Source organism: Penicillium daleae, assembly GCF_028827525.1.
Source record: "Penicillium daleae strain IBT 16125 chromosome Unknown utg000002l_segment0_segment0, whole genome shotgun sequence".
In the NCBI taxonomy this organism is placed as follows: Eukaryota; Fungi; Ascomycota; class Eurotiomycetes; order Eurotiales; family Aspergillaceae; genus Penicillium; species Penicillium daleae.
This window is the reverse complement of record NW_026623150.1, coordinates 5,815,111-5,842,544: the sequence shown is the minus strand read 5'-3', so window position 1 is coordinate 5,842,544 and position 27,434 is coordinate 5,815,111. Positions and strand designations below refer to the sequence as shown.

At 51.2% G+C, this 27,434-nt stretch overlaps 10 protein-coding genes across 10 annotated transcripts; 7 read left to right on the top strand and 3 right to left on the bottom strand.

Annotated features, from left to right (window-relative positions):
* Positions 1 to 591: 591 nt before the first annotated feature.
* N7458_002989 (putative lysophospholipase) lies at positions 592 to 2,434 on the top strand (the record flags this gene model as incomplete). Its single annotated transcript, XM_056906372.1, has 3 exons — positions 592 to 1,576; positions 1,648 to 2,012; positions 2,108 to 2,434. 3 exons carry the CDS (start codon positions 592 to 594, stop codon positions 2,432 to 2,434), a joined length of 1,677 nt encoding a protein of 558 aa, XP_056770479.1.
* A 3,406-nt stretch (positions 2,435 to 5,840) lies between these two features.
* On the top strand, positions 5,841 to 6,993 carry N7458_002988 (NmrA family NAD(P)-binding protein; the record flags this gene model as incomplete). Its single annotated transcript, XM_056906371.1, has 2 exons — positions 5,841 to 6,484; positions 6,579 to 6,993. 2 exons carry the CDS (start codon positions 5,841 to 5,843, stop codon positions 6,991 to 6,993), a joined length of 1,059 nt encoding a protein of 352 aa, XP_056770478.1.
* A 2,063-nt stretch (positions 6,994 to 9,056) lies between these two features.
* On the top strand, positions 9,057 to 10,500 carry N7458_002987 (histone chaperone napB; the record flags this gene model as incomplete). Its single annotated transcript, XM_056906370.1, has 3 exons — positions 9,057 to 9,174; positions 9,450 to 10,325; positions 10,379 to 10,500. The coding sequence occupies 3 exons, from the start codon at positions 9,057 to 9,059 to the stop codon at positions 10,498 to 10,500; spliced, it is 1,116 nt and encodes a 371-aa protein (XP_056770477.1).
* Positions 10,501 to 10,606: 106 nt separating this feature from the next.
* Positions 10,607 to 11,558, bottom strand: N7458_002986 (SNARE domain protein; the record flags this gene model as incomplete). The annotated part of the gene is made up of 3 exons (XM_056906369.1): positions 10,607 to 10,683; positions 10,841 to 11,448; positions 11,524 to 11,558. 3 exons carry the CDS (start codon positions 11,556 to 11,558, stop codon positions 10,607 to 10,609), a joined length of 720 nt encoding a protein of 239 aa, XP_056770476.1.
* Positions 11,559 to 11,989: 431 nt separating this feature from the next.
* N7458_002985 (uncharacterized protein) lies at positions 11,990 to 13,939 on the top strand (the record flags this gene model as incomplete). The annotated part of the gene is made up of 1 exon (XM_056906368.1): positions 11,990 to 13,939. One exon carries the CDS (start codon positions 11,990 to 11,992, stop codon positions 13,937 to 13,939), a length of 1,950 nt encoding a protein of 649 aa, XP_056770475.1.
* Positions 13,940 to 14,341: 402 nt separating this feature from the next.
* On the top strand, positions 14,342 to 15,772 carry N7458_002984 (uncharacterized protein; the record flags this gene model as incomplete). Its single annotated transcript, XM_056906367.1, has 4 exons — positions 14,342 to 14,524; positions 14,580 to 14,893; positions 14,957 to 15,405; positions 15,459 to 15,772. 4 exons carry the CDS (start codon positions 14,342 to 14,344, stop codon positions 15,770 to 15,772), a joined length of 1,260 nt encoding a protein of 419 aa, XP_056770474.1.
* A 668-nt stretch (positions 15,773 to 16,440) lies between these two features.
* On the top strand, positions 16,441 to 17,040 carry N7458_002983 (uncharacterized protein; the record flags this gene model as incomplete). The annotated part of the gene is made up of 1 exon (XM_056906366.1): positions 16,441 to 17,040. One exon carries the CDS (start codon positions 16,441 to 16,443, stop codon positions 17,038 to 17,040), a length of 600 nt encoding a protein of 199 aa, XP_056770473.1.
* A 1,316-nt stretch (positions 17,041 to 18,356) lies between these two features.
* Positions 18,357 to 19,124, bottom strand: N7458_002982 (alpha/beta hydrolase; the record flags this gene model as incomplete). Its single annotated transcript, XM_056906365.1, has 1 exon — positions 18,357 to 19,124. The coding sequence occupies one exon, from the start codon at positions 19,122 to 19,124 to the stop codon at positions 18,357 to 18,359; it is 768 nt and encodes a 255-aa protein (XP_056770472.1).
* Positions 19,125 to 19,888: 764 nt separating this feature from the next.
* N7458_002981 (Glucoamylase) lies at positions 19,889 to 21,924 on the bottom strand (the record flags this gene model as incomplete). The annotated part of the gene is made up of 4 exons (XM_056906364.1): positions 19,889 to 21,156; positions 21,212 to 21,308; positions 21,356 to 21,642; positions 21,699 to 21,924. The coding sequence occupies 4 exons, from the start codon at positions 21,922 to 21,924 to the stop codon at positions 19,889 to 19,891; spliced, it is 1,878 nt and encodes a 625-aa protein (XP_056770471.1).
* Positions 21,925 to 26,356: 4,432 nt separating this feature from the next.
* N7458_002980 (DUF3759 domain-containing protein) lies at positions 26,357 to 26,989 on the top strand (the record flags this gene model as incomplete). The annotated part of the gene is made up of 3 exons (XM_056906363.1): positions 26,357 to 26,372; positions 26,542 to 26,673; positions 26,748 to 26,989. The coding sequence occupies 3 exons, from the start codon at positions 26,357 to 26,359 to the stop codon at positions 26,987 to 26,989; spliced, it is 390 nt and encodes a 129-aa protein (XP_056770470.1).
* Positions 26,990 to 27,434: the final 445 nt, after the last annotated feature.

Below are 27,434 nucleotides of genomic sequence, written 5' to 3'. Positions count from 1 at the left end.
TTTCAATTCCCTCTTCATGGCCTGCCATCATCAAAATACCCCTCGAAGCCACGCCGCCAATTCCCAGCGATACCGTTGGCCCAACCAGCTCAGCAGTGGAGCCGCGTTTTAAAGTTGGCCCAGCCCGTGAAAATCTCTCTCCAATAAGATGCCCGTACGTAATACGATCGGAGTCGATTTGGGGTTTTCGGCCAAAAGACTCAATCACCATCTTCGTCTTGGAGAAGCCGTGCATGAGCGTGGATTTTTTATCTATTCGGTCTCACTTCTCGCCGGGTCTGTTATCGGACTTGCAGAAATTTACATACAGGAACAGGAAGTGAGAGGGTAAGAAAAATTCAAAACCCAACGTCATCTCCCCCGCAATTCACCGAGCAGCGATCGCGGAATTTTTCTCTTGTGAGGGGCCTGATTGGGGTTATCGTCGGCGTTGATTCGTGCCTGTCGCGTTCTGCGGGTGTTGTCTTTGAGGACCGCCTGAGAAGTTGAAAGGCTTCGGGTTTTGTGTTGACTTTGGCCTGACTTGCTTCAGCACTTTCAGCACTACTTGGCTCTTGCTTGCGGATTCATCATCCCTCAACGATATTCACAATGACCGCCACGAAGACAGCCTTCTCTAGCCCGGGGATTCAGAGCCCCCCGGAGCTCGCTATCCTGGAGTCGAGGGTGCTGATCATCATGACCGGAGGCACTATCTGCATGCAGCCGTCGCCTCATGGGTTCATCCCTGCTAGAGGGTTCCAGGAGAACTGCATGGCCCGGGTGCCATGCTTCAACGATGGTTCTGCCCCTGCTGAGATGGACGTGGTCACAAAAGGAGGCCGCGATATCACCGCACATCCCAGTCTACGCACTCCGGTCACCAGATACGGCCGCCAGGTGCGCTACACCGTCTACGAGTTCGAGGAGCTCCTGGACAGCAGCTCTATCAATGCCAAGGGCTGGGCGGAGATTGCGCAGACGATCTTCCAGAACTACACTTTCTTCGATGGGTTCGTCGTTCTGCACGGCACCGATAGCCTGGCATATAGTTGCTCGGCACTGAGCTTCATGCTGCAGAACCTGGGAAAGCCCGTGGTCCTCACGGGTTCTCAGGCGCCGATGCTTGAACTTCAGAACGATGCTACGGATAACTTACTCGGATCTCTAGTCGTGGCAGGCCATTTCATGATCCCCGAGGTCTGCTTGTACTTTAACAATAAGCTCTTCCGGGGAAACCGTTCCACCAAGGTGGCTGCCAGCGACTTTGCGGCCTTTGCTGCGCCCAATTGCCCGCCGCTGGCCGTGACCACTTCGATGCGAACGAATGTGAACTGGGACATGGTCCACCGGCCGACGACCTTGGAGCACTTCCGTATCCAGACGAATCTGGATACGGCCCATGTCGCGTGCCTTCGCATCTTCCCGGGTATCAAACCGGAGATGGTGGACGCCGTCTTGAAGCTGGATGAGCTACGTGGCTTGGTGTTGGAGACCTTTGGCGCAGGCAATGCTCCATCTGGTCAAGACAACGCCATGATCAACGTGCTGGCTGCTGCCATTCGACGGGGAATCGTGATTGTCAACGTGACTCAATGTGAGTTATATCCAGACCCTGACCTATATAAGAAAAGAGTACTGACTGGTGATGTCCTTACCCTTTTCCAGGCCTGACAGGTAGTGTTAGCCCTGTTTATGCCACTGGAATGAGTCTCTCCCGGGCCGGCGTCGTCGCAGGCCTCGACATGACGACAGAGGCAGCGTTGACGAAACTGGCGTACCTGCTCGCGTTACCAGACTCCACCCCGGAATCTGTGGCCAAGAACATGTCGGTATCGCTTCGGGGCGAGTTGACCGAGTCGTCGCTGCCCGTCTTCCGTCATCCAGACGGCGCACTGCCCGAGCGCGTGCAGACGCTGACGGTAATGGGGTACGCCATTGCGCAAGGCGATCTCGAACGGGTCAAGACGATCCTCAAGACCGAACACCACTGGCTGCTTAATGACGCAGATTATTCGGGAAACACACCTATCGTAAGTGAAGCATGATTTCTTTTTGGAGATGCAAAAATTGCGCCAGATTGCTTTTTGCTTGCATGCTGACTCTGGCTTTTTTTTTCTCTTGTTAGCACTTGGCGGCTACCTCCCCTGCCATTTCGATTCTCCACTTCCTGTTATCGCATGGTGGCTCGGTTCACTTGCGCAATCGCAACGGACGCACCCCGCTGTTCCTGGCGGCGAACGCGGGCCTATCAGAGCACGTCTCGCTGTTGCGGAAATCAGGTGCGCATCTGCACTCTGATGAGCGACCAGCGGCCGAGCTCCTGGCCCGCCGGCGGCCCGGAGTCTGGGGTCTAGCGGGCGTTGATCCACGTGAGAACAAGCAGCGCGAAATGGACGAGGATGACCAAAGCGCCGGGCGCAGTCGGATGTTGCTGTCCGGGTCAGCACCCTGAAAGGAAATAGAAAACACCATTCACCGCACCAAGGGAAATAGAGGGGTGAGAGGGGAAAGGGGAGGGGGAGGGGGAGACAGCAGCAACAGCCGCAACAGCAACCACGTAGCTCAGACCTCCCCGATTCGCGCGAATCGAGCTCGCATGTCTCTCTTCCCAATCTGTGACGACTTGAGGAGGGTGATTTCACGCCGGTCACATCATCGCGGGTAGTACAGCGTGTGCGGACGATATGCGATATGCTAAGCGCAATTGATCACGCCAGAAAGACATGGAACCATTGGATGTGTACTCTGTAGGATTTGCATGTCCGCGGAGATCGGGTCCTGCCGCTGGGGAGGGAGGGGGGGCCAGCCCAGAGTCCAAGTGGAGCATCAGCCAACACGAATTTCAGCAACCAGCGAGACTGCGAGAGTCACAGAGGGCTCAACGAAATTTTCTGGGGTTTGGGCTGATGAATGCTGCATTTGGTTGGCCCCCTCTTTTCTCTCTGCTCCGGGCTTTGCACACCAGATTTGGGTGTCCTTGGTTGCTCTAACTGATTAAGTTATACCCTTGTGTTTTTATTTGCCCCCTCCCAAATGATGATTCTTAGTGATTGCGTTTAGACATCATTGATAGATAACGAAGCAACGGTCCTCTCCTATTTTCTACTGGGCACTGGTTCTTCCTAGCTTCTTTCCATGGGTCCGGGGTCTAGGTTTCGGCGACTTCCACGACCTATTGGCCTCGGATGCCACCGTCCAGTCGTAGACGACCCCAAATCCAGAATCCAGCCCAGTCCAGCCCAGTCCTGCACGCCGCTGCCCGATAGAATTTTGCGGGGTTTGGCTTTGGCTTTGGCGTTGTTCGTCGTGCTGCTTTTTCAGCCGTGAACCTTCAGCCCAGTCACAATCGGGCCAAGGGCTGGGTCCGTTGTTCATGTACGGAGTACATACTGTACCTTCGGAACGTTAGCCGGGTGATATTAGTTGACTACATGACTAACTTTATGTGTTTTGGGGATAATCTACTCCGTAGTAGATAACGATTTGGTCGAGGACGTGTACTAGGGAAAGGGGGTAGGTACCTGGAATGTGTACAGGATGTTCATGCTCTATTTGCTGGATTTATTATTGTATGTCTCGTCGTATTGCCCTACACGATGCCTTTTTATTTCACAAACGATGAATATCATTATACTGACTACTACTACTATCATTTTCATAGGTATACGCCCAGTACTCTACGTACTATGATCAACCACGTAGCAACTAGCAACTGTGGAATGCAAAACATGAACCATAACCCGACCATCACTGCACTAAGCGATTGAGGCAGGTCACCCCTTCACCGTCGCCCCATCCACTTCCAGCCTCCGACCTTACTCCCGCGAGTTCAGCCATCCAGCCATCAGCCCTTTTCGGCTTCGCAGAAAGCGCAAAAGGGGTCAGGTGATGCGTTGGTCGTGTCCAGGTGATGCGCCAGAATTTCCTTTCGATCGACCCTCTTTTCTCCTTTCTTCCCACTTCTCCCCCAATCCCCCCTATCCAATCAGTTCCCTCAATCCACCCGGTTTGAGAGGAGAGAGGAGACAAAAAATGACACCAGGAACCCACAATCCTAGCACCACGTGAGCGCGCCCCTGGCAGTTGGTGGAACGAAGGCGAACACTCTTCGTAGTACTATCAGAAAAAAAAAATATGTACCGTTTTCGGTATGGATTATTGAGGGTGTTTGTTCTCGACGGTTCTACAGTACTGTACCTGGTGTGTCCTATCCACTTGCTGCTATTGCTGCCCACTTTTTTGGGGGCCCACGTCTTCGCGTCGGCGTGACTATGTACTCCCCACGTTTATTTTTTGCGCGATTTGTGTGCCCCGTGGCTAATCTTGTTGAACAATAGTTTGTACGGAGGGTCGTGTAGTGAAGCTGCTAGTCGAGTCACCTGGTTTAGTCTTCGTCCTCCAATTATTGCTCCTCTTAGAGGGCATTTCTTCGAGATCGCATCCTCATGGCTTGGCAGGAGCTTAAACCGGGGCGTGTACCCGTGCAGAGATACATCGTATAGTACATCCTCTGTATTACGTCGACTGACGGTGATTGACATGTCTGACTGTCGTACATGCAGCACGTTCCAACTTCCCATTTTCTCATGGGGGCCGAGCCTGGGTCCCGATGGCCGGTCTGGCAGGATCTTCCCGCCCAGTGGATGCTGCCGACGCCGCCGATTTACGTAATGGAAAAGGGACGTCGAGACCGCCCAGCCCAGGCGTGGGACACGATGGTGTCATCGGAGGAGGCTAAGAGAGAAAGAGAGAGAAAAAATGGGTGAGCAGCGAAAAAGGGCTGGAAGATGTTCTTGGAATAAGCAAAACACAGTAGTATATGGTGTAATAGTAGCATCTCAAGGACATCCTGTGCCCGCGTCGAATGGTTCGATAGATCATGCTCGGATACGATCGAAAGGGGCAGGTAGCCGGAGAAGTATAGTTCGTTATAGTCTCCTACGAGGAGTATGTATTGGATGTACTCCGTACAGTAGGACTAGCAGACTCTTGACTTGTTCTTTTTTTCTTTTCTTTTTTTTTTTTTACTTGTTTCTATATACTCCTCCGACTATCAGATCGTGATTTCTGGCCCCTATCATTTCATCCGACCATCGCACGGAGTCCTCCACTGGGACAAGATGACAAGACTCCAAATGTGTCATGACCTGCAGGAATAAGAATAATAATCCCCTCTTCCTATAAAGCAGCCCAACTCAGGACTGGATGATTTGACTCGGCTCTGCTTCCCGGTCTTAACCCCTCCTCTTCTTCTTCGGTTTATCTTATCCTTTCTATCTGTCTTTCCCCTCCTCCGCGTTTTATCGTCGGAATCGGAAATCAAACGCCTTCCCTCGAGCATTCCAAAACCTTGAATCTTTTTTGGGGAACCCAAAGAAAATTCCTTTTCTTCTCCCTTCTCGTGCTCGCTGCAGATCATCGGGCTGACTGTTTCCATCGCCTAATCTTATTCGGTCTCGAATCAGTTGGTCCCTTGGTGGAACCCCCCTCCGGTCTGATCGCGGGCTTTTTTAGTTCTCGTTACATACAACCTTTTCAACTTTTTTTGGGCTCTCCTCCCAAGGTACCCCACTATCGCAAAGCCCTCACCTCCATTTTTTCCTGGCCAAGGCGGTTTCTCCGGATTTTCTCTCTTCTTTCTTCCTGAGATCCTCTTGCGATCCTCTCTCCACTTCTCATTCACCCGCCTGATCTCAGCCTGTTATACACCCCCCCCCCCCTTGCTCTTCCTCATATTCACCCGGAACCTCTTCACTTCACTTCCTCCTCTCTCCTTATCTCCCACCACCCTCCGCCAATCCCCTCCTCAAACCACAACCACAACCAACCCCCCTCCCTCTCACACCCTCACAACCCGAATGACACAACCGCAGAAGACGATAGCCGTGGTCAACGCGGCCGGGCGACAAGCGGCGTCGCTAATCCGCGTCGCGTCCGCCGTCGGATATGCCGTGCGCGCGCAAATCCACTCCCTCAAGGGCCTCATCGCCGAAGAGCTCCAGACCCTCCCCAACGTCACTCTCCTGCAAGGCCCGCTCCTCAATAACCCCGCGCTCATGGACGCGCTCTTCCAAGGCGCCAACTACGCCTTCATCAACACCGTCTCCCAAGCCGGCGACGAGGTCGCCATCGGCCGCGCCCTAGCCGACGCTGCGAAGCGCGCCGGCTCCATCTCCCATTACATCTACAGCAGTATGCCGGATCACTCGGTGCATGGGCCGTGGCCGGCCGTTCCGCAGTGGGCGCCCAAGTTTACCGTGGAGAATTACGTGCGCCAGCTCGGGTTGCCGGCGACGTTCGTCTATGCGGGCATCTACAATAATAATTTCACCAGTCTGCCCTACCCGCTGTTCCAGATGGAGTTGCTCGACGATGGGAGTTTCGAGTGGCGCGCGCCGTTTGATCCCGAGACGCCGCTGCCCTGGCTGGACGCCGAGCACGACGTGGGACCGACGCTGTTGCAGATTTTCAAGGACGGACCCAAGAAATGGCATGGTCATCGGTGAGTGATCTGATTTGCGCATCTATCCGCAAGAAAGATGTGAGAACAAAAAAAAACGGCAAAGACAAAAGCTAACTCCAATTGCGCGCCCTAGTATCGCCCTCACATTCGAGACCCTCTCTCCAAACCAAGTCTGCGCCGCCTTCTCCCGCGCCCTCAATCGGCCCTGCCGCTACGTGCGCGTGCCCAAGATCGAAATCAAAGTCAAGATCCCCTCCGGATACCGGGAACAGCTGGAGTCGCTGGAGTTGCTGTTTGGCGAGTGCGATGCGCCGTATTTCCCGCAGCCGGAGTTCTCGCAGCCTGCGGCGGGATCGCCGAAGGGATTGGGTCCGGCGGGTGGAAAGGGTGCGGGTGCGGGAATGATGCAGGGTCCTGGTGGAGTGGTCTCGTTGCGGGTGACGGACGAGGCGCGGCATTTGTGGCAGGGATGGCGCGATATGGAGGAGTATGCGCGGGAGGTATTCCCTGTGGAGGAAGAGGCGAATGGACTGGATTGGATGCTTTGAAGGGAGAGAAGGAAGAGAGCATCTGATTTTTGTGTGTCTGATCATACCCTTTCTTCTCTGTCCTGCTTTTGCTACGCCTTGTCCCGAGTCGCTGATGACCATGCGATTTGGGGGTTGGAAGGTTGCTTTTGGCCTTCCCTCCCTTCCTTCTTTTCTGTTACGACTGTTTGATCCCCGGCAGACGTGCATGGTGATGTTGTCTGTGCATGTTAGAACCTGCCCTGCAGCCTGTTCTTGTTTCTGCGTTGTTTTCTTGTGTGGGTTACTGCCTTAATGGCTCTAATCATTGCATTGTTGGCGAATGGGCATGGGTATTATGGGATATTCTCGAATGGTTTTTTTTTGTTCGTGTCTGTGTCTGTTTTCTTTCTCAATCGGACAGATATGCCTGGGATGTAGGCATTGAGGGAATCGGCCTCTTGTTTTATCTCTCTTTCTCTGATTCCCCGAAAAAAGTTTGATTGTTTGCTTGTGGGTGTTTCTTTTCTATATTTCCTTTTCAGGGTCCATCCCCGCTGGGAATCGAAGATGATTCTACTTGGAAGGTGCCAAAGGGAAAAAAAAGATTTGAATTGATATATCACGATTTCCAGATTTTTCATATTTCTTCGCCACACAGTACGGGTATCTTTATCTTTTTGACTACGAGCTCGACCAGACAGAACCTGGTATCCAACCGGATCTCAATGCACATCTTGCTAGTAATTACATTCTCTACCAATGCAAACTTAACTAGCGGTCAACAAATCCAGAAACAATGTAACCCAGATCCGATCCAAACCTCGAAATATCCCCATCCATCCTCCTCTCAAGCACGCCATAAGAAACATCCCCAATAGGTACAACCCTTATCTAACCAATCACCCCGGCCAAAGACTGCACCTTTATCGCGCACACAGCAAAACCCAATAGAATCCCACCAGTCCATTCCAATGGATACAGTAGTGAGTACAGTACCGAGCCGCACGCGGTGGTTATCAGTAAGCAGCCTCTCACACCCAGCCCAGCCTAGCCAAGATAGTATCACTATAAAGTATAAACATCCGCATACGGTATTAGGTGGCATGTCTACAGCCATGGCAAGTCATATCTAGAGCAAGACCTGGGGTTGAAATAAACTACTGCCGCTATCAAGTGTATTTGCCTTTCTTCAGGGCCCGCTCTAGCGAGAAAGGTAAGAGGGGATGGGTCGGAAAAAGCAATGTGCTGGTCCTGCTGGGGGGATTCTTCCAATTGTGTGGGTGCGATAAGGATTGGGTGGTTGGTGCTTTGTTAGGATGGTAATGTGCGATAGGACGGGGGAGACATAGTTAGGGTACGGTATGCGAGTGTTTATAGTTCTGGGTGAGTTGTGCTTCTGGGGCTAGTTGTTGCTGTCAGACTGTAGCCGTAATGGAGTAATGGACAACTAGTCGCTGGGCGTGGACTGTGGAGGGGCTAGCCACGGTACGGAGCTTGAGAGCTTTGGAGCTGGGGCTGTAGCTTGGAATATGCGGTGTAGCTATACGATTCGCCGAAACTACGGAGTACTGTCTGTTCATAGTCATCGTCTCTGAACACTGTAGCATAAGCTCAAGCTACGCCAGGACCAGGACCACAAATGACGAAAATTCAAAATCCCTGACTCCTCCGGCCGCAGTGAAGAAACTGGTCCACTTGGTTGCCCATCGAGACCGCGTGGGGTACATTCTAACTACATCCGCAGTACCTCCCCGCCACGTGTAAACACCGGGCCAACCCAAGTATCGGCCCCGTAACCACCCAAGTACCACACCAGGACTCCCCTCTCCGCCCGCTCAAAGCGAAAGTTTCGACCGCGCGCATCGACAGCTCGCGCTGATCTGCCAGACTTTTTTGCCAGAAATTTTTTTTAGTGTTCCCCCTCCTTTCCCACTTCGGCTTTTCTTCTCTCTTCATCTCTCTCTGTCTCCCTCCCTTTTTCCCCTTTCTCTGTCACACACTCCTCTTTGAGAGATCCAGATCAGTCAGGATAATTCTTGATTGATACCTTTACTACTTAATACCTTCTCCATTCTTCTGCACCAAATACCCCCACCATCACAATGTCTGCCGAAGACAAGTCCCTCCTCGAGCGCATTGAGCTCCCCTCCATTCCTCGTGAGGCGCAGAGCAAGATCTCCCACGTTCAGGAGGAGCTGGAGCGTGCTGAGGTTGAGCAGAGTAAGTGATTTTCTCCCTCGTTGTCTACATTCCTTCGAGCGAAGGATCGCCGAGGGTCTTGCTTTCAATTCACTTTCCCCATACTTGGCCATCCATTGAGGCTCGAGTCCTGTCTCATTTGGGATGAGCGACAGTTCTGGTTGCTCTTGGCTGGAATGTGCCTGTGGATGCTATGCAAATGCAATGCGATGCGATGCGATGCTTCATTTCTATCTATGCTACAATGGATTCACACGCTAGATACAACTAGATTCGCTGACGCTTTCCTTCAATAGTGCGCAGGTCCGTCGCTCTCTTCGCCCCCATCTTCAAGAAGCGCGAGGAGATCATTTCTCTGCCCAGCGTGAAGCCCGACTTCTGGGCCCGCGTCTTCTCCAGCGCTCCCCCCGAGGTCGACGAGTATGTCCTGGACGATGATGCCGCGATCATTGGCGAGGGCCTCAAGGGCCTGACCGTCGAGCACTTTGAGGTTGACGCTCAGGGCAATGGCGAACCCCGCAGCCTGCGCTTCACCTTTGAGTTTGACCCCGAGGAGAACTCCTACTTTGACAACGCCAAGCTCGTCAAGGAGTTCTACTGGCGCAAGCAGGTCCTCAAGACTTCCAGCGGCAAGCGCCGTGTTTGGGAGGGTCTTGTGTCTGATCCCGTCCGCATCAACTGGAAGCAGGCTGAGCTTGACCCTACCAAGGGTCTGCTCGATGCCGCCTGCGATCTGTTCGATGCTGAGAAGAAGAAGAAGGGCGGTGACCGCAAGAAGCTGCCCGAGTATGCTTCTCTCGTCCAGAAGCTCGAGCTTCTTGAGGCTGAGGCTATGAAGGACGATGCGGACATGGAGGACGAAGATGCTGAGCTCCCCGAGGATGAGGACGAGAGCCCCGCTGGTGTCAGCTTCTTCTCCTTCTTCGGCTACCGCGGCCGCGACATCTCTGCCGAGCAGAACAAGCAGGCTGTCAAGGAAGATGAGGAGCGCTGGGTCAAAATCTCCAAGGGTGAGGAGGTCCCCGAGGATGCGGACGATGATGAGGACGATGAGGATGAGGACTTCGAGCTTCTGGCTGATGACCTCGAGGATGCTGAAATCTTCACCGACGGTGAAGAGCTCGCCATTGCCCTGGCCGAGGATCTTTGGGCCAATGCCCTGAAATATTACGGTATGTCAAACCCAGAAAGATATGGCTCTGAATAGCTTTCTGACTTTTCGCAGCTCAATCGTTCGAGACCAACTTTGACTTCGAGGACTTGGAAATGGAGGAGCTCGATGAGATGGACGAGGACGAGGAGGAGGAGGAGCAGGAAGAGCCCCCCGCCAAGAAGGCTCGCAACTAAAATCAGTCTTTGATTTCAATTGCCCTGCCCGCAGACCGTAAAAAACGCCAAGCTCCATGAGATGCTGGTGGTTGATCCGATTTGCCACGCCCGATATGATGTACTATCACAGGACGATAACGAGAATTAATAATAGCACGAGGGCGAAGATCAGCGCCGCGATGCAAAAGGATGACCATGTGTCTAAGGAGGAGAGGAAAAGTTAGCTTGCTGAATTTCATGATTCCCATTTGTTCCCAGACTGCGCAGTTCCAAGTCACGTAGACGAACAAACGCAACACCGTTCCAGACCAACAATCCGCGCTGCAAATAAGACACACCAGGCGAGAATACTGCTTACCCTCATTCTGGCGCACGATATGCCGTATCCGCGCCATCCCATTATTCAACTTCCCACCCACCCGATCCGCAAGCGTATCAACCTCCTCAATCATCACAGCCTGATCCTCCAACTCCCGCCCCATATCATTCGCCTGCTGTCTCAAGTTCCCCACCGTCCGAAACACCCCATCCAACTGCTCATCCTGCTCATGCATCAACTCCGTCTGCCGCTGCTGCTCCAACGACGCATAATAATCATCCCCCCCCTCCTCCTCATCCAACGCGGCATCAAATTCCGTCGGATTAGGCAGCTCCGCTGCCGGCGCTGCGGAAACGGCCTGCGCCAGCTCGGTGCGCATTTGCTCGATTTCCCCGCCCACATCGTCGACTAGTTTGCGCCGGCGCTGGACTTCGTCGAGTTCGAGGCCGAAGCGGTAGGGGTCTTGTTCGATGGCGCGGACGGATTCGACCAGGTCGTCGAGGTCGGCGGTTAGTTCGGTGAGGGTTGTTTCGAGCTCGTCGCGGGATTGGTTGAGTTCGGGGTTGTTGGGGGATTTGGCGAGGGAGCGGATGCGGAGGTATGAGGAGAAGAGTGGCCGGCTGGTTTGGAGGGTTGCGAGGACGTCCCTGGAGGAGAGGAGCGGGTGTTAGTTTCGGGAGAGGTTGATGGGTGGGTTGTAGAGATGGGAGGGGGTTACTCACGCTTGGACTTGGAGAAAGGGGTCTGTTGTCTCCATGGCTTTGTGATGTGGAATTGGATTGGGAGGTTGTTTGGGGGATGATGGCTGGGATGGGGAGCTGTCATCTCGGGGGAGAGCAAGATCACGTGTTTACAGATGCGGAATTAGTGAAGTAGTACATATAAAGAGGATGAATACCTTAAGAGGATGAATAAAAAAATATAGGAACAAGTCACTGGGCTTTAATCAACATCATTGGTGTTGATGATTTCGACTATATCTCTATGGTGTAGTATGTAATCCGAAGTGCTTGTCAATTCAACAACTATTGATCTCATACTTCCGATCCATAGTTCCCTGTTAGGGCCCGAATGCCAGGCTGGACCTGACTCAGCGGGTCGCCGATAAAAAAAAAAGATAACAATTCCCCGCGATATTCAATTTGCCTTTTTTCGCATTTTGCGCAAGACAACTCACAGCCTCTTCGCATGGCTCGCGATCGCTCCCTTCCACTCTCCGACGAGTGGGAGGACACAGACACCTACATTAAAGAGCTTCTCAACTTTGCGACGACCAATGTACTGTTCATGAACTTATGCGGTGGCGTGCACATCCTCGATTTCCTCACCCGCGAACCCGATCTATACACCACCCTGCTCCCAGAAGAATGGCGCGCATTCTTCGAGAACCATGACATCCACGATATACTACAATTGCTTCTGCGAGAAGATATTGAGCCATTGCGCGCGGACGCAACCAACGGAGGCGCCAGCGCAGATAATCGCACGTGGAAGGACGGCGCATTCCCTCCGCAGAGCTTGTTAGACTATATCCACGATGTTCGCGGACTCAGTCTTCGCCGAGATTTCAAGACTACTGTGCGGAATAAAACAAAACTACCGAGACATGTGGCAGTCGGTATGAAGACGAAAAAGGAGCACGAGGTCAAATACTTTTCCGGCTACGTCGCGACGTTAGCCGATACCGTGGGCGAGAGTCGCGGTGAGCCGGTGTCCCATATCGTGGACTTTGGTTCTGGACAGAATTATCTTGGGCGAACGCTGGCTAGCTCGCCCTATCATAAACATATTATCGCAATTGAGCGGAAGCACCAGTACATTGCCGGTGCCATGGGCATGGACGTCTCGGCCAAGTTGCGAGAGAAAGAAAAGTCCAAGACGGTATATATGCATAGCCGCAAGAAGTCTTGCAATGACTGCAATGGCGCACCGGAAGTGGCAGAATCTGATAATGCAGAGACACGATCAGAACTGGGAAAGTCGCAGGTTTCCGAGGATGTTCCACCTCAAGGAGAGATCGCGGACGACCAGGAGAGTGTCACCATGTTCAAAATGCTGGGCGAGATCACCCTTGAGCCTCACGAACTACTTGGATCGATGACCAAGGGAGGGCAGAAACAGAAACCTGATCACGAAATCGATACCCGAGGAACGATCAGCTATATCGAACACAACATCCAAGATGGATACCTCGAGCCTATTATTGACCATGTCGTCAATCCATCTACTCCGACGACCCCAAGTGAACCCGCCACAGACGAAATAACCACCTCCATAACAATCCAGCCAGACGAGCAGCAACCAAACAACGGTCGAGTAATGGTCGTCTCCCTTCATTCCTGCGGCAATCTCGTCCACCACGGCGTCCGCTCCTTAATCCTCAATCCCTCCGTGGTAGCAGTCGCCATGATCGGCTGCTGCTACAACCTCATGACCGAACGCCTGGGCCCAGCAACATACAAACTCCCCGTCCTCCGCTCCCTCCACCCCCGTCTCCAAGCAACTGGCAACTCATACGATCCCCACGGCTTCCCAATGTCCAAGTACTTTGAGACCTATCAAAGCCCCGGTGCAATCGGTATGAAATTCAACATTACGGCGCGCATGATGGCTGTCCAGGCACCATACAATTGGGGCCACGATGATAGCGAGCGCTTCTTTGCTCGGCATCACTTCCGTGCGCTCCTACAGCGCATTTTCGTTGACCGTGGTGTCGCACCTAAACCGGGGATTCCTGAGGACCTCTACGCCGAGGATGAGAGCGACGAATCGACGGCTGCTGTGATTATCGGATCACTTCCTAAGCGCGCATTCGAATCTTTCACTGCGTATGTCCGCGCCGCGACAGCCAGACTCCTACGTGATCCGAAACATGCCGCAAAGGTTCAAGAGCACATTGCTACCATGACAGACGAGGAGATCCAGCGCTACGAGGCGGAGTACTTCCCTACAAAGAAGCATCTTAGCGTCGTGTGGAGCTTGATGGCGTTTAGCGCGCAGGTTGTGGAGGCGGTTATTGTTGTGGATCGCTGGCAGTTCTTGCGGGAGCATGACTCCGTAAAGGAGTGTTGGGTTGAGCCTGTGTTTGAGTATAGCGAGAGCCCGCGGAATTTGGTTGTTATTGGTATTAAGAAGTGAGGGTTGCGTTTCTGGTTTCTTTTCATGTGATATGACCTTGCAAATGATTCGAACGGTTAGATGAGATGTACGGGGTGCATTGGGCGTATGTCTTTCGTTGCAGGAAGGCAAAAATAGAGGGCATGCATTGCTGGGTGTTGTTATAGATGGAAACTGCCATAGAAGACCATGTCAATAGAAGCATCCGGTGCTCGTCATTGACGCAATCCTTTTTTAAATGGGCCAAGAAAGAGCTTCCTGTCACAGCATCTACTCACTTGTGCCACCTTACGAATACGAATTGGAATTGTGTGACTTGAATCTCATCGTGTCACCAAAACCCAATCCTATAAGATCTTCTCTAGTCCCTATTCTTCCTTCCAATTTTCGGAAGTAAGCATTACGCAACGATCATTTTGAACCATGTCCTTTGAAATACCCAATATTGGAGATATAGAAGAACTGCTTGACCAGCTCTGCCGAGCAACTGGGAACTTCAAGCAAGACCACAATGACCTCGAACGCATCGCCGCCTTGAAAGCTGCTCGCAGATTGGTTCAGGCACTTGAAAAGCCATATGATATGGCATTGATGACGGGCTCTTCGGTGCATTGTTTTTTGAAAAATGGCACTTTGAAAATAGACCTGACTTCATGACCAGCCGGTTCAACCCCTCTGCGTCAGAATTGCCATAGACCTTGACATATTCAAGACCCTCACGGAAAGGGATGGGCTTGTCAACTTGAGGAACTGGCCGCGATCAAGAACGCGGACCCTATGTTCACAGGTGATTATGCTCCATCTCAACATAGTTGACTCATGTACACTCACGTCCACATTTCTCTGGATAGAGCGAGTATTGCGTATCCTCGCAGGGGCCGGCTACGTTGTTGAATATGACATCCGAGTATACGCTGCCAACGCAATGACCCGGTACATGAGTACCCCAGGTGCAGTCGCCGTGCTCAAATTCGGGTGCGTCCCATTATTCACTATCCACAGAGATCAAAGATTCTCATTGACATTTCTCTACACCAGGTTCGATGTTTGTATGCCGTTATATGCGAAGGCACCCGAATACTTTCGTGAAAATGGGTTTCAAACTCCACTCGAATCAAACAAAGGCCTTTTCCAATATGTCGAGAAAACCGAAGAGTCCATGTGGAGTCTGTTGTTCAAGAACCAGGAAAACATGGATGAGTTTTATGTCCATATGACAGGCAGGAAAGCCAATCGACCGACTTGGATTGACTGGTTTCCTGTACAAGAATGCATCATTGACGGGTTTGAGGACCAGGAGGGAGGTGTGCTCCTAGTCGACGTGGCTGGGGGACGAGGGTATGATTTGGAAATATTTCATGCAAAGTTCTCCGACGTACCAGGTCGTCTTATCGTTGAAGACCTACCACAGGTGCTCGAGGGGATGACTCTTAGTCCTGGGATTGAGTGCCAGCCGTTTGACCTCTTTGAGGCACAGCCTGTCAAAGGTGATACTCCCGCACCTCAATAGAAGTCTCAAGCCAAGCTAAAAGTGATTTAGGTGCCCGAGCATATTACATGAAGTTTGTATTGCACGATTGGGCAGATCGTCAATGTCACCAGATTCTGCAACAGTTCAAGGGGACTATGAAAAAGGGCTATTCGAAGCTTCTCATCGAGGAAGTCATTCTAGCTGACAAAGACGCCGAGCCTATTCCTTCCTTGGGAGATTGGATGATGTTAGCCGTTCACTGTGGTATGGAGCGCACTCGTTCTCATTGGGAGAGGCTGTTGACTGCGTCTGGATTCCAAGTGGTGAAGTTTTGGGATCCCCCATATCCAGGTCAAAGTATTATCGAGGCGGAGGTATCTTAGGCAAGTAAGGCATAAGTTTTACAACGCGCCCTTGGGTTATTCTTTCTGCGAATCATAATCTATCAAAGGCAATAATTTAAAATGTCAATGTTCTTGCAAATGGCCAGGATCTGGAAGAGGCGCATCCCCGGCACTCGGCACCGTCGGACGGAAATTGAAAAGCTTTCTGGCCCCCCATAACGCCAAGAGACACTAACATCCATGTAGGCTAGAGCCTCATAATAGCTCGCAAATGCCACCTGTAAACGCCCAGGATTTGGCGGTCTTATTTTGAACTAGCCAATCATTCCAAAGATGTGACCGAAGCGACTCTAGACCAGGGGCAAGCAGTGGGCCTCTGCGGCTCACTGCAGTCATGTTCAACCCCAGAACCCTGTAATGGCAGCCTCTGAATGCGACTCTGTAATTTCAAATTAGAAGCCTCCGGGGGTCTAGTAGAACTCTCCTGACTCATGCTTCAGCCGCTAGTTAACTAACTAACGAACGATTGGGGCTATGTCAATTTGTCTGTATAACTCCTGCTGATCCTCTCTTCTTCCCTTCCCTTCCCTCCCCAGATCTTCATATCAATCAGCCCTCCAAATCCCACCCCTGGGACTGTACGGACTACGGAGTACTCCACTCTCATCTCAAACCCAGATCAGCAAAATACTGTACAAACATCCACAATGCTCCTTAAATCAATGCTCACCACCGCCCTGCCTCTGCTCATGCTGGCAGGCAACGCCCTCGCCGTCGGCTGCTCCACCCACAGCTTCACCACCTGCGAAGACAAGATCGTCCACTGGTACGACCCCGATACCGGCGAGGTATGCGATCCGCTCGACTGCGGCGGTGGCCGCGCTCCACCCAAGACCGATGAGCCTGGATGCCCTGGATACACAGGCACCGAGGTCCGCACTACTTCCTACCTGTCCTGCTTCACGCCTTCCTCTGCGCTTGCAACTGCGACGACCACTTCGAAGAGCTCTTCTGCCGAGTCTACGTCTGCATCGGATATGACTACAAAGGAGACGAGTGTTGCTTCTTCAACTTCGGCGAGCAGTGCTACTGGAACTGGGTCATCGGGTAGTGGGACTACTACGCCCGCGACGACTGTGGCAGCGACTCTGTCGTCTAGCGGTCTCTCTTCCTCTGCTGCGTCCAATGGGACGGCTTCTTCCAGTGGCTCTGCGGCCCCCGCTGCTACCACCAATGCTGGTGATGCGCTGACCGGTTCGTTGATGGCTGTTGCTGGTGCTGCGATTGGTGCATTTGCTTTGCTTTGAGGGTGAGACGTATGATATACCTGCGAAGGCGTGCGGTCAAAGGAAAAAGATGCTGGCTCTGCGTCGGCTCTGCGTCGGCTCACCGTGTAATCTGTTATGTGATAATACGGATGGGCATTCGACGATGTACACTTAGTATATACACCTAATTCAAGAGACTATGCTCACTATATGATATGAGCGCCGGTCTTGTCCTATTCGCACTGATCAAGGTAGTATGTGTGAATGTCCACCATTATAGTAACGGTCAGTGGTGTTCCATATGTTTGAAACCCTCGGGAAGCTCAAAACCCTCGTCAGCCATACTTTAGAAGATAAATTGAGGTATACTGCCTGGGTTAGCTAGGAAGATGTTTCAAGAGTCATTGGGATTAATCCTGAAAGAAAAAGATTTTGAAATGTTTCAGCTGGACATTTTTCCTGTCACGCGGTGTACGATAAAACCATCGATCCGCAATTCGTCTTTTTTCCAACCGACCTTCAATACTTTATCGACTTTGAGCGCAATGATAAGCAGAAACGTAGTGCGGCTACCTCCGAGAGTTCAGCACGAAGTGTCCCGAGAGCATTGGACTACCGGAAACACCAGGAGGACACCAGAGTTATTCCAGAGTGTCCTAACGGCGGACTCTATCGAAGAGTATTCCTGGACCAGTTCCTACCGCCAGAGGTCGATTACTTGAAGCGATCCACACACAAGACATGACATGGAGAGCCAATGTTCGCGATCCGACGGGCGATCGCTTTACTAGGCACTGCTCAAGTTAGTTTACTCCCATCGGAAATACAAAATCAGCTACGTACACTCCATTCGCTGTGCTTTATTGATGATCCACAAGAATACCGTGATGAAGCTCTTTCCACCGCTATAAAGAAAGCCGATAGATCGCCAAGACCGACCGAGGACAATCACAGTGATACTCACAGCGCAAATGAACCTGGCTCACACGGCGATTTTGGCTCCCCGTCTAAACGCCGTGGCACGGATGCTCATAGTGATGACTGTAATATCTCATATAACTACCACTCAGTTTGAAGATTTGCTACAATGTGGCTATTCTGTTTGGTTATTGCCTATGGTCAAAGGCCCCTAAACTCCTGAATGTTCTATAGAATGGAATCAACGTCGAGATACTCTAATACCTAAACGAAGCGAAATCGAATACTAAAGAGAAGCAGAGTCGCCTCGCAGATGCCGAACTCAAGTCTGGCATGGGATGTTCCATAAAAGTAATATACAATCACACCTTCAAGAACTTTCTATAATTCATGATATTCATACATCGTAGACACAATTCTCAAAGCTTGAGAGGATATCACCCAATCTCAACACTCCCCTCCGGTACACCCTGTCGACTACGCAACCTCCTCGCAAAGAACTGCATCACAGGAAGCATCTCATCCCGATTCGAAGGCATTCCATCCCCTTTCCGCGCATACCGACTAACCTCCACGAATTCAAAGACATCCTTCGTCCTACGCACCGCCCCATCCGACACAGCCTCCGAGTCCCGTCCCGCAACAAGCAGCACTGGCGAGCGATTCTTCGCGCCAGAACGCGTGCCAGATAGTGCATATGGTGCCCCGATAGAAATCACGCCTGCGAGTGCCCCACTTATCCGGTCCTGATTCTCCTTTCCAGCTGCGCTGCCTAACTCCCGCGCCGCGGCTAGACCGACCATACCGCCCTGTCCAAATCCCAGGATCATGATCTCGCGTAGTTGGTAGCCGCATTTTTCAACGAGTACCTGGCGGATAATTTCATTCGTGAGGAGAGCTGTGCTCCGCGAGAATCCTGCGTCCATGTCTAGTGCGCCGGTTCGGCTGTCGAAGGATAGATCGTCGCCCCAGTGGAAGCCGCCAAGATCGAAGGGGAGCGGGGCTGGAGCTTGGATGGTGATGATAGTTGTTTCGGGGAGGCGTAGGGCGCGGCCGAATGATGTGAAGCCTGCGGCTGAGTCGCCAATGCCGTGTAGTAGGAGGAGGATGTTCGGGGTTGGTGTGGAGGTGGAAGAAGGAGGGAGGGTGATGGTGACGGTGAGATTGGAGGGGAAGTCGGACTGGGTGGGCGTTTTTGTCGGCATGGTGAATATATAAGAAAGGGCAATTTCTTCTTTTTGTCTTCTGCGGCCAATTCGGCCTGGCTGGAGCTTGACTGAAAGCTTCAGAGGAAAAGAGGGTCGCATGGAGGGGCTGGTTAAGGTTGTGGCTGTCTGTGGCTGTCTGTGGCTGTTGTTATCTTCGCGATAATCTAGTGTGGCTGAGAGACCAGAAGTTCGCCATTGGCACGAGCCACGATCATGAATGCAATCTATGGAGTTCTCGAGACAATGTAAATTATTACTGGGTTATCTAATGCATGAAATACTGGCAAAGGGAAAGTGACAATTGTGGGTGCTGTCACGTACGATTTACCGACCTTTGAGGATAAGGATCTGCCGAACTATATATTTAGTTCACTGGTGTCTGTCTCTGATGTGGATTTAATAGGCTAAACCAAGAGAATCCCATTCAACAAATTCAGGTCCACTTTGGTTCAGTGGATGTTCTTTCATCTGATAATCAATCTCGAGACTTTGAATTCCAGCCACCCAAGACCGTGTTGAGAAATCGCCAACTAGAATAATATTGAAAGATCCGTGGACGGCTGAGACTAGCAATGATGGAAAAGGTAACGTAATGAGTTACAAAATTTGTTCATTGAAGCTATAAATCGGAAATCAAGGCTGTTTAATACACTATCGTGCGCTTTCGTTTACATTTCTCCGTCTGATCATCACTTGTAGGATATCTCGCAGCGAATTTCCATATTGGATGTAGCCACAAGAACTTGTGATCTGCCTCTACTTTAACGCCATGTATCATTCTCAGTAGTCGTGGTGGTTCCACATGCCGCAGGCACAGTGTAAGAGCGGTTGGGGTCACTCTCCCATGTAATTGACCCGTCTGTCTCCTTCCGGATATACTTGTACTGGAACGTGGTGCCGGCGGGGAGATTGATAGTCACAAACCACAATGGGTTGCTAGAAGTGTACTGGCTGGCGCTTAGGAGGATGGCATTGGCGGTGTTCCAGCTACCCAGCTGCGAGATAGAACCGACGATGTAAACATTCTCGCCATAGGTGGTGGTGGCAAGCTCATCGAAGGTTACGGCAACGGAGGTTGGGGTAGTGCATGAGCCGGAGGAGGTAGAGGTAGAGGTAGAAGTGGTGGAAACTGGGGTACCGCTGGTCAGGGTGCTGGGCCAGGAGGTTGCGGTGGGAGTAGCGTAAGTGCCGGCAGCAGAGCCCATGGAGCAAGAAGAAGGGACGGTGTTGGCGGAACTAGCGCCCCACGAAGGAGGGACGACGCCGTTGCGGCGCATGTTCGCAGTGAGCAGTGCGGCATAAGACCAGGTGAGATCACGGGCAGAGAGAGAGAGCCCACTGCTCTTGTCGTATTGCTCTGAGAGAGAACCGTTGGTGAAGGCGTGAGCCTGTACGATGCTAACGTAACCATCGGCATAGGTCTTCACAGCGTTGATGATGGCTGTGAAGGTTGAGCTACCTGAAGCATAGGTGCCGACGGCAGAAGAACTGTAGACATCTTTGAAGAAGGCCAGAGAGGTGCTAGTGATAGTGATAGAACCAATCTTGTTCCATTGGTAGATCGCATCGTACAATTGCTCAGCGGCAGCCAGGTTTGACAAGAACCACGGGTTGCCGTTATAGTATGAGTCTTCGGGGTAGCGGCCAACAGCGACGGCAACACCCTCAGCGATGCCAGAGTTAAGTGAATAGATAGAACGGAACGAGTCGGTGTAGACCTTGTGGTTTGCAAGGGCACGAGAAGAGCATGGCTGGAAGGTGGTATCATCGCAGGTTGCCTCGGGGTCAAAGGTGTGAATGCTGGCGAGAACAGTGTTGGCATCCTTTCCGGAGCGACCACCGCCAGTGTTCGCATTGATATAGGAACCGGTCCAGAAGCTTTGCAAATAGCAGAGGATCTGGGGAGCCTGCGAGTCGCACCAAGAGCAAGAAGCTCCAACCCGGCTAGCAAAGGCGCTTCCCTCAACAAGAGAACGGTGCTGGTTAGCAACAGTGAAGAAGGACATGCTGTTGACTTCTTCCCAGAGATCTGAAGGAATATTAGTGAATCTTCGACGAGAATTGCTGTGGAGATTGGAACGCACCAAAGCCAGTTTGGCTCCAGTACTGAGCAACGTAAGACAGGTCGTTGCGGACAATTGGCCACACATTGTTGACAGCATAACTAGGGTATCCGTTATCCTAATACAGTCAGTATACTTTATCAATTTTCAGGTAGTGGAACATACGATCAGCCAGTTACCAAAGTCAATCAGTGCAATGGCGCGTAGAGCGGGGCCATCGCGTTGAGGACGGCCCCAGGCGCCAGTGAATGCGGACAGGTCCACGTTGAACTTGGGCTCACCGAGGCCAGCACCATTGGAGAGATCCCCAGAGGGGTTGGATACGGTCTGCAGATCAGCCTGTGCATTGATGTATTCCTCAATAATGGTCTGCAGGCCCAGGTTTCCATTACGGAAGAGATCAATGAGAACCTTCAAGGTGAGCGCAGAGTCTCGGGACCATGTATAGTAATCTAGACCTGTTAGGATCTGATGGAGAACAAAAAGGAGGACCGATTCAGTTGCTTACAGTTTGGGTTGCTGGTGCTAGGACTGGCAATCACAGCGCCGTTTTTGGCGCTCTGGGCATAAGCACCGCTGGCACCGATATTGTTTAGGATTCCGTTAAGGGCGAAAGTAGTCTCGGTGGCCAGCCAAGAATCCAAACTGGCAGTAGCACGAGGAGACAACTGGGGAGCCGCCAGCGCAGTTTGGCCCAAGGCCAGCGCACCAAGCGCGTAGAGAAGACGAGACATTGATATTAGACGAACTCGACGAGATAAAGCGCTGTTCAGTCGAGATAAAGAGATGCGAAGAGTCTGGTAAAAATGATGGCCCTGACGAGTAGATCTCCTCTTTATAGTTTCGATGCTGCGCAGCCAAACATGATCTCAGGACAATTTCGGTAAACAGACTTCACTCAACTCCGAACCGAATACTCGTTAGCGCTTCGAAGATGTGATGAATATTCCAGAAGTTCCCCATCCCTGCAGCGCTCCCCAGTCAAACCCGTAATGACGGGGGGTTTGCAGATTTCGGTCAATGCCGATAGGTCAAATGCTGCGGGGAAGGGCTTCTCGTCGTATTCGACGCCATCCGAGCACTTCTTCACAAAGATTTAAAAGTATTCTCGCAACATGACTGGCTACTCAGTCCGAAGCTAACCACCCCAATCAATGCCAGTACTGGCTGGTGCCTGATATCCCCAACCCCACAAGTCCCTTTCTTGTCCTGATCGGGCCGGTCCACCATCTTTTCCTTCGCATCCCGTCAAATTAGAGCATACGCGTGGCATGTTGCCCGGCCTGAGATTGCACTAAATGGGTTACTCCCTCTCGATCGGCCCCGCAGAATATCCGTCTTTTGCCCGTTGTGCGGCCCATGAACGGTCTTGGCCAGTGTTTATATTGGTGTCTATGAAGCCCCGAAAGCATCGCCTTCGGTTATCCCATGGTATTTCTGTCATCAAGGCCAGAATGTTAAGCCACACTTCGATACTTGGTCTGAAACGATCCACAGGCCAATATTCAGGCTATTCGGCTTTGCGGGAAACAAGTAGCTTGCTATCCGAATTGCGTGGAGCGAAGAGCCGAGGGAGGAGTCTTTGACCTCTGTAGTATGGACAGGCCTCAAAGGACGCTATAGAACACAGCACCTAAGCCTCTGCAGAATTGTTTGCAGGAGCTGAACACTCATAGACCCTGTTCTCGGTAAGAAAGTTCAACCAGTCCAGGATGTGAAGCAGCTATGGCGATATCGCCCAGAATTCGGACCCTGGACCCTCCTTGTAGAATCGTGTGGAGTTGAAGAGCCTATTCGGATGTGGCGATTTAGGGCCGGAGGGACCGCCGATTCGAGGCTAGCCTCGGCCTCGCAAGGTAACATTAAGATTTGCTAGCCAGGATGTTTCTTCTTTAGGAGAGCGAATGAGTTTCATGCTTGTCTGGCTGTTGTTTGCATGTGTTAATTTCAATTCGAACTTAGCCAGAAGCGATTGAAGGCGGCGCCCCCCTCGGGGTGTGGTTGTTGGTCGTTGGTCTAGCCGGGATTTTGGCATGTGCAGCCAGTGTGGGGCCCCGGGAAGAGCAAAGCTTGGGTAAAATGTTTGACAGACATGAGGTTTACACTTGGAAAATGTTCGCGACTGGAATGTCGCCGTAGCTAATATTAATGAGCGACTAATTTGGTCGCGGTGTGCCCCTTACGCATGCGGGGAATAATTGCATGCTTTGAGAATGCGATTTCCTTCATGAGACAACCGTGAATCGGAAGATGAGATTTTATACGGTATAATAATATATAGAGCCAGTTAGTATATCACAAAAACCACTGCTGAGAGCTCTTTGTATGTAACCGGAGTCGATTTGGATATAGATTTTCCTCGCTTTATAGATTGGTCCCACCTGGCGAGTCAATTTCTAAACAAACCGATATCACATTTCAGATCAGAAGGAATCTTAACAGTATAATCTGCATATCAGCATAGTCATATCCACTATCGACTAAGTTGGAGATACTTAACAGAAAGATCCATGGATGTTTTCGAAAGAGTAACAGAGTCCTCAAGATTAAGTAGCTAGAATGAGCAGCGTATGGATAACCACACTGGAGATTTGGTTTATTAGCCGGTCTCCAGTACATATTTTTGCTTACCTAAGGGTGCTGGTCTGCGACAACCATTGGTTTAGTGATATTTAAAGCGATAAATGCTTTGATCTGTCTTGCCAGCAGTGACTTATTGGTAGATATTTGCTATGCAATTGTCTGAAGCTGTTTGTTGAAGCTGGAAATTCACAAGCTCTGACGCTTTAGGTTAGCGACACCAAGATTTGAAGCTTTGGATCGCATCCAAACAAGATATGGCAAAATTCTATCTCCATTGCACTAATTCATGTGCATGTCAAGCTCGGGCTAATAGTATTCTCTATGATCGCAACATTTGTCCTGATCTCCTGTTCGTAAAAAGTATCTATTATGACGAGATAGGTCTGTTAGTGCCTAGTCTATGAGGCATCCTGCAGATATTCTTGCGTGTGTCTCTCAATCCCTCTCTTCTCGTGCCATGCTTGGTAATTACATTGGATACCACGGAATTTTCCAACATTTAAGACTAGACGTTGAGTTCTTTTCACTCGGTCCGAATTGTATTAGTTGTCTGCCAGCCTCCAGACAGTCAAGCCAGTTTGGAAACCCTCTGATAAAAATCCCCATTCTGAGGCTGATAACCACAACAGATTGAGTACTCTGGGGTACTTAGGTGTGGTTTCATCCTGCCTAGTGATTTAGGCTCGCTTTTGTTGTACGTATGCATGGAATCATGACCTGACCCAGTCATACCATCAACACTAGGTGATTGGCTCTCTTTGTGAAATTATTAATTAGTTGTATACTTCGGTTCAATGATATTGACAGTAACCACATCATTTCGTTCATTCCTTCAGATACTGAGGAGGTAACGTCTTCGAAAAATAGTGATCTGATTAACCATCGGGGCAGTTCTTCGCGGGATTGTCTTTGCTCAATCAATGGGTCCTTAGTTTCCCATCTGTCGAGCAGCTCGCATGCTATAATTAACATCCCTCCATACAATGACGACACAGGAGGCAAGGCTCAGGCCCCAGAAGACAACTGTGGCTGGGTCATGCGCCACACGGGGCGGTGCATGTACGTAATGCCAAGGCCGCTCATCACAATCCCCAACAGTCCACCATGCAACCGAGACCCAAATGAGCCATTTACCATTCTGTTGAGCTCCGTACCATCAATTATGTGTATGCCTAAAATCAACGCAGAGACGTGAATTGAGCTGGCGTATACTCACCGCCACTCCCTCCCATAGCCAATGCCAAGAATGAGAAGGAGACCTCCCGGCCTCGTAAGGCGCGGACAAACCTCGGACAAGAGAAGCTTAGCCCGGCAACACCGGCCTCATGTGCCGCCCAACTCGGACGGGGCCAAGAGATACAGTACCGTGATATAGTATCCGGAAGGGTGCGGATTGAACAACTAACACAGAAGCAGTAAAGCTTTACAATGGTCCAATGGGTCTTGGTTGTTTCATTTGTTGACTAGCGGCCAAAGTAGGGCTGACTGGATCCCGCTGGGTCCTGTTGATCGGCGCCTCATTGGATCCGGTGGGACACGTAGTCGCAACCCCCCGAGGCGACTCGTTTTGGGCCATGAAAGCTCCGGTTTAGGGGAAGTGCTGGATTGATTATGTCTCTACCCTTGAAGTCCCGCTTCTTGGCGAGAATAGAAGCGCTGGACAGGGTCACAATTGTATGATCTAGGGTTGCGATGAAATCTCGAAGTATGAATACAGTATTACTGTGTCCCGATTAGGTTTATGGATAGCATCAGACTGCGCCAGGAATAAAGCCCAGCTACAATCTGGACTCCTGGAGTGTTCTCCCGTATCAGGCCCAAATGATTTTGTTTCCCCTACAGATGTCGGTCCTCGCGGTCGGACAACGCAATGCCGCCGATAGTCTCACTGGGTCAGCTCTCCCCAGGTGCCACTCTTCTAGCGCCCCGGGTTATCTAGTGGCTGAAATGTGAGAAGGCGGTGCGATCTGGTATCTCCACTTACTCGATGGAGGGGCAAAGCACTTAATTAGTGGTCGCTGGTTCCGTGGCCGAGGGGTGTTTGGGAGGGGCCTGTCTCCATCTGCCTACGACCATCCTAAGAAAGTACAGTGGTGTTCCATAAGTTTGCAACACCCGCAAAAGTTCAAACCCATCTCATCAGCTATACTTTGAAAGACAAGTTAAAACACAGATGCCGGGAATATCTAGAAAGAGGGTTCAAAAGACATTCAGAAAGATCTGTTAAAAACATAAAATCGAGGCATATTTTGACGGCCTGTTTTCTTGGTCCCTGGTTTCCGACTTTTGAACTGCCACTGTACCCCTGTAAGACGCTGTCCTCAGCCACAGCGTCCACAGATTCGGTGGGGCTTTCGAGAGCTGAGACAAAGAGGGGTGCAATAGAGAGAGCTGCTCCTGAATATGCTGAGTGGAATACGTACCTATTATTCCGGTGGTTCTGGAGTATTCCGCTGTGATGGTCCCGGCTATAAGAATCCCCTCATAGCCCCGAGCTGAGCTATTTTGTTTTTGGCTAATTATCGCGCTTTTTGAGTACTATCTCTCTATACCTCCTTCCAACTACTTCTTATTACGTTCATAATGGCTTGGGGCTGGGGTAAGTCTGTCTGTCGTGTCTCCCTATGTACACATCTTCATCAGTCACATACACCCCGCACCCTCTGCAGGGAGTTTGCGTACATAATGCACGCCCAATACGCACCACCACACACCACGAGCTCCGGATGTATGTTTCAAATCGGAAGAATGCTGACCCATGACCATAGAAGAATCTGATGATGCTCACCGCCAGGTGTACGGTGAGCAGAACCACGAGAGCCACTTCAGCCACGAGCTGATCGCCGGTGCTGCTTCCTTCGCCGGAATGAAGGCTTGGGAGGACCACCAGCGCAAGGAGGGTATGTGTTCATGTCTATATAACCCATGAACGGTTGAGATAGGTTCCTGATGTCTAATGATATTTTATCAACAGGCAAGGTCGTCAAGCACGCCTTCGCCAAGGAGGCCCTTATGGGCCTTGTTGGCGCCGAGGTCGACAAGCTCGCCGAGACCAAGGGCATGGATGAGGTTGACCGTCTCCGCGCCCACGAGCACGCCAAGAAGAACGCCGAGCACCTGTACGACGAGCACTACGTTCGTGGCCACGGTGCTGACGAGTACGACCCCAACCGCTACGAGCGTCACGAGCGTTTCGAACGTCCTGGCCGCTGGTAAATGTGCCAGATATGAATGACATCGGGTAGCGGGGCTCCGGTAGCTTAAATGGACATACTGAGTGGCTTCCGGGGGATACCTGTGATTAGATGAAGATATGAACAATTTTTTGATAGGGCATTCTTGCCGATGGTGTATGTACTTTTGCACATATGTGTACCCGGGCAGGAAAGTCAAGCAATGATATGATATCCAATTACCAAATTCTCCCTACTTTCAAGGTGCCATCACATGCTAGCAACTCTTGATGTCACTGAGAGCATCATTTATCTTGCGAGGTCCCCGAGAAGGCACCTTCTTACATCGTGAGGCAAAGTTAATGAGTCTCTTGCCTGATTCATCACCAGATGAGGGCCGATCGATCAAGGAGGTGTGTGCTATCTCACTGGCATAGGGCGTAACGTTGCAGAGACAGATATTCTCCTAGCCAGTCATCACCATGAGA